Raw genomic sequence first — 13,957 nt, 5'->3', positions numbered from 1 at the left:
GATATTTGTTGCTATATTTGCTGTGAATCATATGACTTTAAGATCGTGAAATCGAAGAATCTCCGAACAACCATAGCATGCGGTCTACGTCTTTTTGCTTCGCTTCAAGTACATTTGCGCATGCGCTAAAAGCCCGCCACTTCCGTTTCCTACTCCACAACAGTTGTTTTTCAAAATAAAGTAAATTTAATCTAAGGGCAAACATTGAAGAAAAAAATCATACATTTTAAATACTACAAGAAACAGAAATATTTTTCAACATACTTAGTTGTTTTAGTTAAAAACTTTAGAAAGTCAAATGATTACTCTGAATAAAGAAGAAAAGCACTAAGAGTGTAGATCTCCACCAGGACCAATCCTATTGTTCACGTGCTACTAAATTGTGTGCCATCTCATGTGTATCGTGTGCTGGTATGACATACATGGCCTTTCCTTTTAACAACACTCAGTAAACGTTTGGGAACTAAGGAGACACATTTTTGAAGCTTCTCAGGTGGAATTCTTTCCCATTCTTGCTTGATGTACAGCTTAAGTTGTTCAACAGTCCGGGGGTCTCCGTTGTGCTATTTTAGGCTTCATAATGCACCACACATTTTCAATGGGAGACAGGTCTGGACTACATGCAGGCCAGTCTAGTACCCGCACTCTTTTACTATGAAGCCACGTTGATGTAACACGTGGCTTGGCATTGTCTTGATGATATAAGCAGGGGCGTCCATGGTAACGTTGCTTGGTTGGCAACATATGTTGCTCCAAAACCTGTATGTACCTTTCAGCATTAATGGCGCCTTCACAGATGTGTAAGTTAACCATGTCTTGGGCACTAATACACCCCCATACCATCACAGATGCTGGCTTTTCAACTTTGCGCCTATAACAATCCGGATGGTTCTTTTCCTCTTTGGTCCGGAGGACACGACGTCCACAGTTTCCAAAAACAATTTAAAATGTGGACTCGTCAGACCACAGAACTTTTTTCCACTTTGTATCAGTTCATATTAGCCGACGGCGTTTCTGGGTGTTGTTGATAAACGGTTTTCGCCTTGCATAGGAGAGTTTTAACTTGCACACACAGATGTAGCGACCAACTGTAGTTACTGACAGTGGGTTTCTGAAGTGTTCTTGAGCCCATTTGGTGATATCCTTTACACACTGATGTCGCTTGTTGATGCCGTACAGCCTGAGGGATCGAAGGTCACGGGCTTAGCTGCTTACGTGCAGTGATTTCTCCAGATTCTCTGAACCCTTTGATGATATTACGGACCGTAGATGGTGAAATCCCTAAATTCCTTGCTATAGCTGGTTGAGAAAAGTTTTTCTTAAACTGTTCAACAATTTGCTCACGCATTTGTTGACAAAGTGGTGACCCTCGCCCCATCCTTGTTTGTGAATGACTGAGCATTTCATGGAATCTACTTTTATACCCAATCATGGCACCCACCTGTTCCCAATTTGCCTGTTCACCTGTGGGATGTTCCAAATAAGTGTTTGATGAGCATTCCTCAACTTTATCAGTATTTATTGCCACCTTTCCCAACTTCTTTGTCACGTGTTGCTGGCATCAAATTCTAAAGTTAATGATTATTTGCAAAAAAAAAAAAAAGTTTATCGGTTTGAACATCAAATATGTTGTCTTTGTAGCATATTCAACTGAATATGGGTTGAAAAGGATTTGCAAATCATTGTATTCCGTTTATATTTACATCTAACACCATTTCCCAACTCATATGGAAACGGGGTTTGTACAGTGTTGAAAAATCGGCTAATTTCTCATCAACACTTTTTGAAGGGCTTGAAATAGCTTTCAAATGACAAAACTTCAACTGACTCACCTTCATCTTTCGTCTTTATCTCCGTTGGTGATTTGCTGGAAGTTGATTCTCTTTCATGTTCTCTTTTAGCGGACGTCGCCATCTTAGCATAGCAGTAGTGCACGTTTCGTGGCTTTGGAAAATACCAATTGAGATATTTGTTGCTATTTTTGCTGTGAATCATATGACTTTAAGATCGTGAATTCGAAAATTCTCCAAAAAAATCATAGCATGCGGTCTTTGTCTTTTTGCTTGGCGTCAAGTACATTTGCGCTAGAATACAGACACTTCCGTTTCCTACTCCACAACAGATGTTTTTCAAAATAAAGGCAATTTAATCTTGTTTTAAAACAATGGTTGGCAAAAGTATCTAACATCAAATAAAGGACAACAACTCTTTGAAAATAAAAAATGTATATATACAAGCACGTGCACAGACTTTTTCCATGGCTGTTGTTCAAACCAGAAAAAGGGCAAACATTGAAGAAAAACAATTCTACATTTTAAATACTACAAGAAACACATACATATTTTTCAACCCACTTAGTAGTTCAAAACCTTTAGAAAGTCAAATCATTACTCTGAATAAAGAAGAAAAGCACTAAGAGTGTAGATCTCCACCAGGACCATGTTGAGGGAGGTGGGGGTTGGGTTGTGGGTGTTGGGGGTTAATTGTTCATATGTCTCTGATTTGCACATCAATCAGTCTAAGGAGTAAAAGTTGGCAATTTGTTATGCAAACAGTTACCCAGCATCACTTATGCGTTAGTCAGTTTTGATACATCTCAATTTTGCAGTGAAAAAGGGTGTAGTGCAGGTTTTTGAGCGTGTACAAACTTGACACATGAGGCCCCAGGTCCCTGGACTGAAGAAGGAGTAACCAAGCACTTGAAGCATCATCTATCTTACTGTTCAGGAAGGTTTCAGATACAGAGAAGACATGGGGTCATGAGTGGATAAGATTATGCTTCAAATAATCCAAGTTTGTATGAATACCTCAGATATTTGTGAAAGAAGCAGTGAGGAGGTCCTGGGTAGGGTGGATGTCGCCACATATGAGCAACATACCACAAACTAAACAACTAATTGGTTATTTTCCCTTGTGTGTTCTTGTGTGTTTTACTGCGTCTGCATTATGTTGGAACCTTTTACAGCACACTGAACAACTAAATGGTTTTTCTCCAGCGTGTGTTCTCATGTGTTTAGTCAAATTGCTCTTACCAGAAAAGCTTTTGCCACAAACTGAACAATTAAATGGTTTTTCACCTGTGTGTGTTCTCATGTGTTCAGTCAAATGACTCTTAACAGAAAAGCTTTTGCCACAAACTGAACAATTACATGATTTTTCTCCTGTGTGTGTTCTCATGTGTTTAGTCATATAGCTATTTTGAGAAAAGCTTATGCCGCAAACTAAACAATTAAATGGTTTTTCACCTGTGTGTGTTCTCATGTGTTTAATCAAATAGCTATGTTGAGAAAAGCTTTTGCCACAAACTGAACAATTAAATGGTTTTTCACCTGTGTGTGTTCTCATGTGTTTAGTCAAATTGGTCTTAACACAAAAGCTTTTGTCACACACTGAACACTTATATGGTTTTTCTCCTGTGTGTGTTCTCATGTGTTCAGTCAAAATGCTATTTCGAGAAAAGCTTTTGCCACAAACTGAACAATTACATGGTTTTTCTCCTGTGTGTGTTCTCATGTGTCGAGTCAAAGAGCTATTTTGAGAAAAGCTTTGGCCACAAACTGAACAAATAAATGTTTTTTCTCCTGTGTGTGTTCTCATGTGTACAGTCAGATTGATATTTTGAGAAAAGCTGTTGCCACAAACTGAACAACTAAATGGTTTTGCACCTGTGTGTGTTCTCATGTGTTTAGTCAAATAGCTATTTTGAGAAAAGCTTTTGCCACAAACTGAACAACTAAATGGTTTTTCAACTGTGTGTGTTCTCATGTGTTTAGTCAAATAGCTATTTTGAGAAAAGCCTTTGCCACAAACTGAACAAGTACATGGTTTTTCACCTGTGTGTGTTCTCATGTGTCGAGGCAAATGGCTCTTTTTAGTAAAACTTTCAGCACAAACTGAGCAGCTCAAACATGTTTCACCTCTCTTCTTTGTAGAGCATTCAGAGTGTTTGTTGTCAGTGTGAGTCCTCATATCACCTTCACAGTCTGTATCGCTGCTCAAAGGTTCTTCAACCTCGTCTTCAGCCTCACTATCTGATAGTGGAGCTAAGAGGTTGTCTACTTGTGGTTTTTCTTCATCATCTTCAGCCTCACTGTCTGATAGTGGAGCTAAGAGGTTGTCTACTTGTGGTTTCTCTTCATCATCTTCAGTCTTCACAGAGAGAATACTCAGTGGAAACTTGGTGTAATCAGCTTCCTCTCGTCCTAGAAGACACTCTCCCTCCTGAGTGATGCAGAGTTCCTCCTCTTCCTTTTTAATGCAGGGTGGTTGTGGAGTCTCCTGCTTCAAAGTGGAGCTCCCCCCTAACTGAGGGGAAACTTCTTCTGGATTACCGATCAGCTGCTGGACGTCTGCAAGACACAAACAACAAAAACACACTTTCTTCTATGTACTGTATGTGTGTGTAGTAGGGTTGTACAGTATACTGCTACTAATAAAGCATTGTGGTACTAATCAATTGAAATCGGTACTATACCACCTTTGAAAAGAACCGGTACCGCTCTTTCATCTGAATGCCGCTGTGCGACGGTGACTACCTCCAGGGCCCATGTTTTGTCGGGGGTAACACTGGGTCCATTAAGCTCCACTCTTTGGTCAGAAGGACGAGGCCGTCGATTAGTTACAACTTGGTCACTTTATTTATTATTTCCACAGGGCACAACCGGACATCCACCATGCTATTAACACTCCTGCACATGCTACCACTACCTCTCCTTACTCGCCCGCTCACTCACTGACGTCACTCAGACAACACGTTGACATTCTCACAAACACACATACTACTCTCATAAGTTAACCAGCTCCCCTGCTGGTTAACTTGATGCCAAATATTAGCGCAGTTAAAACTGCCCAATTAGCAGTCAACTAATGCAAGTGAAATGACTACATTTTGTAACAAATTCCTACAATGTTTTGTCTTTAATAAATGTGTTTTACCTGCTACATGGCTTATCTGTGTACATGTATTCATAGTTTTGTTTTTAGTACTTAATTAATAATTGTATTTTTCTTAAAACACGGACCAGGAGTGGCAACGTTAAATCATGAATAATTTAATATAATGTCAGTAAAACTTTATGTTCTATTCTAATCTAATCCTTGATTATAGCAGACTATATGTAATATGGAAAATTGTAAATTGTTATTTGAGTGCAACGAGACAAGTCCAATGTGTTTAATGCATTTTAATTCATATTTTAACCTTGTAAAATTATTAATTGACTCTAAGTTTCTGTTTACAGTCAAAGCTTTCTCCTTCTTCTACATGTACAGACGCTTGTGGAATTCACACATGGATACCTTAAGAAAAAGCGATTGCAGCTATTTGGGATACAACACTTCTCAAACGACAAGAGAACATTCGAATGTCCAGGTGAGCTGTGATTCTACTTACCGAAAAACTTTGTCCATTTGTCGAAGGAGAGTTAACGAGAATACGGGCTCCCATGGATTAGATAAAAAAAAAGGTAGTGTCGAGGGAAGACTACGGAAAATGGCAAATGCTTTTTTTGGATACACTCGAGGGAGTACTGGAACGTGGTCCCCCGGGTGATTCCCTTGTCCTACTGGGGGACTTCAACGTTCATGTTGGCAACGACAGCGAAACCTGGAGAGGCGTGATTGGGAAGAATGGCCATCCGGATCTGAACCCGAGTGGTGTTTTGTTATTAGACTTTTGTGTCTGTCACAGATTGTCCATAACAAACACCATGTTCAAACATAAGGGTGTCCATATGTGCACTTGGCACCAGGACACCCTAAACCGCAGTTCCATGATCGACTTTGTAGTTGTGTCATCGGATTTACCGATTTTGGACACTCGGGTGAAGAGAGGGGCGGAGCTTTCTACCGATCACCACCTGGTGGTGAGTTGGCTGCGTCTTCCTATGAGGAAGCAGTGCCTGGGGAATCTGTGGTGGGCTCTCCTATTTCTGGGGCTGAGGTTGCTGAGGTAGTTAAAAAGCTCCTCGGTGGCAAGGCCCCGGGGGTAGATGAGATCCGCCCGGAGTTCCTTCAGGCTCTGGATGCTGTGGCGCTGTCTTGGTTGACAAGACTCTGCAGCATCGCGTGGACATCCTGGTCGTGGAACTGTGGACCATCTCTATACTCTCGGCAGGGTCCTTGAGGGTGCATGGGAGTTTGCCCAACCAGTCTACATGTGCTTTGTGGACTTGGAGAAGGCATTCGATCGTGTCCCTCGGAAAATCCTGTGCGGAGTGCTCAGAGAGTATGGAGTATCGGAATGTCTGATTGTGTCGGTCCGCTCCCTGTGCGATCAGTGTCAGAGCTTGGTCTGCATTGCCGGCAGTAAGTCGGACACGTTTCCAGTGAGGGTTGGACTCCGCCAAGGCTGCCCTTTGTCACCCATTCTGTTCATAACTTTTATGGACAGAATTACTAGGCGCAGTCAAGGCGTTGAGGGGATCCGGTTTGGTGGCTGCAGGATTAGGTCTCTGCTTTTTGCAGATGATGTGGTCCTGATGGCTTCATCTGGCCAGCATCTTCAGCTCTCACTGGATCGGTTTGCACCCGAGTGTGAAGCGACTGGGATGAGAATCAGCACCTCCAAGTCCGAGTCCATGGTTGTTGCCCGGAAAAGGGTGGAGTGCCATCTCCGGGTTGGGGAGGAGACCATGCCCCAAGTGGAGGAGTTCAAGTACCTCTGAGTCTTGTTCACGAATGAGGGAAGAGTGGATCGTGAGATCGACAGGCGGATCGGTGCGGCGTCTTCAGTAATGCGGACGCTGTATTGATCCGTTGTGGTGAAGGAGCTGAGTTGGAAGGAAAAACTCTCAATTTACCGGTCGATCTACGTTCCCATCCTCACCTATGGTCATGAGCTTTGGGTTAAAACCGAAAGAACAAGATCACGGGTACAAGCGGCCAAAATGAGTTTCCTCCGCCGGGTGGCGGGTCTCTCCCTTAGAGATAGGGTGAGAAGCTCTGCCATCCGGGGGGAGCTCAAAGTAAAGCTTCTGCTCCAACACATGGAGAGGAACCAGATGAGGTGGTTCAGGCATCTGGTCAGGATGCCACCTGAAAGCCTCCCTAGGGAGGTGTGTAGGGCATGTCCAACCGGTGGGAGGCCAGGGGGAAAACCGAGGACACGTTGGGAAGACTATGTCTCCCGGCTGGCCTGGGAACACCTCGGGATCCCCGGGAAGAGCTGGTGGAAGTGGCTGGGGAGAGGGAAGTCTGGCCTTCCCTGCTTATGCTGCTGCCCCCGCGACCCGACCTCGGATAAGCGGAAGATGATGGATAGAAGATGGCTCAGGTGTGATTCACTACAATAAGGCCCCACAGCACACTGGATTCCAGTTAATTGAAATACCACAACACTGGATATTGTTCAGATAAGTTACATTTAAGAACTTGCACACAAAGCAACACTGGAGATGGCTATGAGGGCGCATTTTCCACGCATGCGTATTAGGTCGTGTTGCGCCGGCAGACGGAGTGGGAGGGGGTCTTAAACGGTGGCATTGTGTGTGTGTGGACAAGGATAAGGTTAGGTGGGATTTATCCTGGATAACCTTAGCTTGCTTAGTGTAGAAGGGGCCTTAGAGATAGTGGCTGTTATGTCCACTCAAAAATCCATCCAATAACTTGATGGACTCGAGGAACAACTTAGTTTAGTAATGCTCGCTAACTTTTTTATTAGTGGCATTTGCCAAACATAGGAAAAAGAAACTCTTCTGTTTTGATTAAAAAATTCAGACAGTGACCAAACAACTGTAGGCTAGTCTTCAAAACACGCTGCAAACGAGTCGTTGCTCGCGACTTGAACACGTCCATTCTTTTCTGTTACTTGACGACACGACAAACTGTACAGAGACTTTGTTAAATGTGACTAAATACTCACCTCACCTCAAGACCACGACATGATGAAAATAAAAACACACCAAACGAAAGCCTATTGTGTGTCTTTAACCAGTTTTGTAATGTTCCTGTGTCTTTAAGTTGATAGGTCAATCTGTGACGTCATTTCCCCTTTAAAGCACGTCTTTGTCAGAATAGCCGGTTTCAATCAATGGTGGCAGCCAGCCTTGTGTGCGTTGACGACTAAATGTAAGTTTTGTCACATACTGTTACAGCATTTGAACTGAATGTCGTGCCTTGCTACTTCTGCAAATGTTTGGTGCATCGTATGCTAAGTTCAGTTGTGTTTGGGTCAATTGAGAGATAATTAGTCTCTTCACGGTGGCAGAGGGGTTAGTGCATCTGCCTCACAATACGAAGGTCCTGAGTAGTCTTGGGTTCAATCCCGGGCTCGGGATCTTTCTGTGTGGAGTTTGCATGTTCTCCCCGTGACTGCGTGGGTTCCCTCCGGGTACTCCGGCTTCCTCCCACTTCCAAAGACATGCACCTGGGGATAAGTTGATTGGCAACACTAAATTGGCCCTAGTGTGTGGATGTGAGTGTGAATGTTGTCTGTCTATCTGTGTTGGCCCTGCGATGAGGTGGCGACTTGTCCAGGGTGTACCCCGCCTTCCGCCCGATTGTAGCTGAGATAGGCTCCAGCGCCCCCCGCGACCCCAAAGGGAATAAGCGGTAGAAAATGGATGGATGGATGGATAGTCTCGTTGACGGCGTTTACATTCACGAGTAGTTTATTTAACGTCATTGCAACTGCGATGGCGGAGTTTGGCCTTTAGATGGCGACAGAGACCACATAATCGCCATTTATGGCTCTGAAGCTTAGAAACTTGTTTGAAGTTCATGCATAGTTAAATGCAGTATATATGTTGTTGTCATGCACACCTTTATATTATATTATATTATATTATGTATGCATATACATGTATATTGCTGCATATTAATGAGTATATAATTGGATTGTAATTTTTCCTCTTTTCTCTATTTGTTTAGACCACACACACACACACACACACACACACACACACACACACACACACACACACACACACACACTTTCACATCTACCTTTCAGCAATAAAGATGATTAAAGGATTCTCTGGCCGGAATCTGTCCATCGTGTCCCAACTCTAAAAGAACTACTATCCCTTCCTTACACACACCAAACGAGCCTAACAGAGTTGTTGTTTTGCTTTTAGTTTCTAAATGTGACTTTTGCATTCTTTCATCTCCTCTGATGTGAACTCCACTGCCTTCTTCAAGCTAACAATCATGGCGGCTCTTTCTTTACATTCTTCAACAAGGTCGCCTAATTTCCACTTTAAGGGCTTGAAATAGTTTTCAAAGGACAAAACTTCAACTCACTCACCTTCATCTTTCGTCTTTATCTCCGTTGGTGATTTGCTGGAAGTTGATTCTCTTTCATGTTCTCTTTTAGCGGACGTCGCCATCTTAGCATAGCAGTAGTCGTCCATCTTCTATCACGTCTTCAATCTTCACTTCAGATATCGCTCCAATCTCAATGCACGTTTCGTGGCTTTGGGAAATACGAATTGAGATATTTGTTGCTATATTTGCTGTGAATCATATGACTTTAAGATCGTGAATTCGAAGAATCTCCGAACAACAATAGCATGCAGTCCTCGTCTTTTTGCTTGGCTTCAAGTACATTTGCGCATGCGCTAAAAGACAGCAACTTCCGTTTCCTACTCCACAACAGATGTTTTTCAAAATAAAGTAAATTTAATCTTGTTTTAAAACAATGGTTGGCAAAAGTATCTAACATTAAATAATGGACAACAACTCTTTGAAAATAAAAAAAATATATATATACAAGCACGTGCACAGACTTTTTCCATGGCTGTTGTTCAAACCAGAAAAAGGGCAAACATTGAAGAAAAAAATCATACATTTTAAATACCAGAGGTGTGGACTCGAGTCACATGACTTGGACTCGAGTCAGACTCGAGTCATGAATTTGATAACTTTAGACTCGACTTGACAAAATGTAAAGAGACTTGCAACTCGACTTAGACTTTAACATCAATGACTTGTGACTTCACTTGGACTTGAGCCTTTTGACTTGCTACTTTCCCCAAAACCCAAAGCTTAAAAAGTTATTTTGGAGCGCTCCGTATCTTTCATTTTCTTCGTCTGTGTCTCTCAGCGTGTTGTTCCTGTCAGCTGGTGTGCTCTCAGTACAACAGCCAATCAAATTAGAACTACGTTGTTTTCATCACGCAGCATTCATCCAATCGAATTGCAGGAGAACTAATGACCAAGAGTTGTCAAACAACACGGCGGTGAGAAACAATTATGCCAAAGTTGGTTTCGTTCGGGTATAAAAACTACGACTTGGTCAACAAAAAACGAATTGCCATATGCAAATCACGCAGTTCGAATATTACATACGGAGATGCAACAACTTCCAACTTCGTTCGACATTTGAAGTTGCACAAAGAAGGGTAAGTTTTGAATGCAAAATAACGTTTATTGGCTAAGTAACGTGACTTTTATTTGCTGTGTAGTTAAATCAGTGAGGCTGCAAACTCACTGCTAACGTTATAACCATAGACATCTTATAAGTAGACGCAGCATAGAGCGCTACTGCCTACTGGCGCAGACGAGACGCGTGGCCGCCATCTTGGAGTGGTGATCCGCTCCACTCAGAGCAATTCATTTGGCAGGAGCAATGAACTGTCAGCGCATTTAATTCATTTTACCTCACTGAATCCCACTGATTTTCACGCACTTTTTTGTCATACGTGTAGCTATGATAACAGACACATGATTTATTATTAATAGTTTGCTTAACAGTAATGTAATATTCTTATATGCTATAAGTGACCAGACTTCCGAGATCAAAACTGGGAATATAATCCCAGAGAAGGGGAAAAAACGGTAAACTATTTTTAAGTTGAAGAAACAATATGATTAGGTTATATATACATGTGTATATCCTGCATAAACAATGTATGAATACATTAGATATCTATATACTTTATAGACTGTATCTCTGTTGCTTCAGCAGCAGAGAGTTTATTCTGTCTTGACACATTGTATTGATATTTTGTATTACATTCTTCCCTTAAATGATCATGTTTATAGTGATTGTTTTATATGTATTTTTTACGTAAGTGGCTTTGGATAAAAGCGTCTGCCAAATACTTCAACATAAACATATATAAACACCTTAAAGTCTTTATATCAGCTAAAACCACCAATCTGTTTCACTGGATTCCGAATAAAACCAAATTCTGGTTTACCCAACAATGTTAGTATTTGATTATTGTTACTTGAAGACTTATTCCTGGTTACAATTATACTGTTAAGAAAGTATTATTTTATATTTTGCCTAAAATGAGAATGCATCATAATCAGTGGCGGTTGGTGAATTTTGTTTTAGGTGGGGCTGAAAGTTTGTAAACCAAACCCCTGTTTTTTTAAACTGTTTTTTATCTAACAAACTGTTCTTAGGGTAATTTATATTTGCTTTTTAAATGTGTATTTTTATTTCTGTTTTAAATGTTATTTTTTAGTCTGTCCTTTGCCTCTATTTATTTGTGGTGTACAGCCCTTTGTTTTTCAACTGTGCTTGTTTTTAAATGGCTTTATAAATAAAGTTGGTATGGTATGTAGGGAGGTTATCCGCCCCCCAGAAGATTTCTTTGTGATTTTCACATACAAATATTGAAGATCTTTGCTCCTTCTCAACTCTGTGCTATTCTTTTCACAAAACAAACCAATAGTACGTTAATGTCAAATCTTACTTACGAAAAGTAGTCCCCCGATTCCTATTTTCAACAGTCCGCTCATTTGAGCAGGAAAACGCTGAACACCAGCTCGGCATCTTTGTTTTCTACCTGTCAACTGTCAGTTTAGGCTGCTCGCCGGCCCCTCATAACCACTTCAAGATGGCGGCCAAATTGCTCGCGTCACAGCAGCCAATGCTGCGTCTACTTATAAGATGTCTATGGTTATAACTTCATTGCAAACACGGCAATCTGTTGCGTCCACTGCAGTTCGCTACCGTATTCATACTTTTTGTCAAGTGATTTTATTTAAGCAGGCTTGCATGAGGTACCTACACGTAACGTTACGTTAGTCAATGTATCACACACAGCAACGTAACGTTAGACGGCGGTCAGCAGCACCGCGGATTTTAGCCACCTACAAAAAGACAAACATAGTCAAATAAAGGTCAGTTAAAATGTATACTATATTAAGAATATGTGTACATATTGCATAGAGCCCTGACATCTAAAAAGTACCAACTCGGTTCATTGTCATGTTCATGTATTTGTTATGTTTTTCATGTGTACGCACACATAAACACACATACAGTATGAGATGAGATCAATGAGATAAGGTAAGAACAGGATAGAAACCGCTATGGAACTAGTTACAATGCAATATGCCATGGAAATACAATGTTTACACTTTTGTGCAAATAAGTACAGTTGCACTGGTTAATAGTGCTATTATGAAGTGCAATATCAGCACTATTTTTTTCCTGCAATTTCAAATGCACTTGTTTTAATAAATAAAAACAGCGTTTGATAAGCATACACAATCTGTGTAAATATATTAGTCTGTGGTAGGGCTGGGCGATATATCGGTATGCGCGATATATCGCGGGTTCGTCTCTGTGCGATATAGAAAATGACTATCGTGATATTCGAGTATGCGTTCTCACGTCGTTGCTTTTAGCTGCTGGCATTACACTACAGGCTCTACTCGCTCTTTCCTGTGTCTCCTTCTCTCAGACAGCAAGTGCAGCTTCTACATACGTCACATACTGTCACGTCAGACGTCACATACGTATACGACCTCTCGCAGCAGAGAGGTAGCAGCATGGCTAACGTTAGCTGTGATGCTAGCGGTAATACGAGAGAAAGAAGGTGCGAATCTGGTAACAAATGAAGGAATAATTAATTCCCCCAAAAAACAGCAGGGGGTCCATCGTCTGGCGGTGGTTTGGCTTCAAGTGGGAATATGTTGAACAGACAACCGTAATTTGTCAAATGTGGGGCGAAAGCGTTGCTATAAAAATGAGCCTTTCTGCTAATATGTAGCATCATTTGAAAAGTCACCCGCTAGAGAATGAACTGTGCTTACTCCGCACGTCAACATCTCCTTTCGGTGCCACACGCCCACACCATCAAAATGCCGAGGCAAACATTTCCAGATCAACACTGTATGAAAAAAATGGTGATTTTTTTAGTTGTGATTTCCTTCTCTGCATGAAAGTTTAAAAGTAGCATATATTAATGCAGTATGAAGAAGAATGTTTTAATGTAGACACATAGAATCATCATACTGCTGTGATTATATGCATCAAGTGTTCATTCAAGGCTAAGGCAAAATATCCACATATATATCGTGTATCGTGATATGGTATTAAAATATTGCGATATTAAAAAAAGGCCATATCGCCCAGCCCTAGTCTGTGGTTAAAAGGACTTGAAAGGACTCGAAACTCAAAATGTAGGATTTGGGACTTGACTTGAGACTTTCCATTCTTGGCTCGAGACTTGAGGGCAAAGACTTGAGACTTACTTGTGACTTGCAAAACAATCACTTGGTCCCACCTCTGAATCATGGCGGCTCTTTCTTTACATTCTTCAACAAGGTCGGCTCATTTAGACTTTAAGGGCTTGAAATAGCTTTCAAATGACAAAACTTCAACTCACTCACCTTCATCTTTCGTCTTTATCTCCGTTGGTGATTTGCTGGAAGTTGATTCTCTTTCATGTTCTCTTTTAGCGGACGTCGCCATCTTAGCATAGCAGTAGTCGTCCATCTTCTATCACGTCTTCAATCTTCACTTCAGATATCGCTCCAAACTCAATGCACGTTTCGTGGCTTTGGAAAATACGGATTGAGATATTTGTTGCTATATTTGCTGTGAATCATATGACTTTAAGATCGTGAATTCGAAAATTCTCCAAAAAATCATAGCATGCGGTCTTTGTCTTTTTGCTTGGTGTCAAGTACATTTGCGCTAGAATACAGACACTTTTGTTTCCTACTCCACAACAGATGTTTTTCAAAATAAAGGCAATTTAATCTTGTTTTAAAA

At 41.3% G+C, this 13,957-nt stretch overlaps 1 protein-coding gene across 1 annotated transcript; it reads right to left on the bottom strand.

The window, feature by feature from the left end:
- Positions 1-2,653: 2,653 nt before the first annotated feature.
- LOC140679625 (uncharacterized) lies at positions 2,654-4,348 on the bottom strand. Its single transcript, XM_072915448.1, has one exon. It carries the CDS (start codon positions 3,967-3,969, stop codon positions 2,902-2,904), a length of 1,068 nt encoding a protein of 355 aa, XP_072771549.1. The 5' UTR covers positions 3,970-4,348; the 3' UTR covers positions 2,654-2,901.
- Positions 4,349-13,957: the final 9,609 nt, after the last annotated feature.

The sequence above is a fragment of the Nerophis lumbriciformis genome, linkage group LG20, assembly GCF_033978685.3.
Source record: "Nerophis lumbriciformis linkage group LG20, RoL_Nlum_v2.1, whole genome shotgun sequence".
NCBI classification, from domain to species: domain Eukaryota; kingdom Metazoa; phylum Chordata; class Actinopteri; order Syngnathiformes; family Syngnathidae; genus Nerophis; species Nerophis lumbriciformis.
The sequence above is the reverse complement of the archived record's forward strand: the minus strand, read 5'-3'. Positions and strand labels throughout refer to the sequence as shown.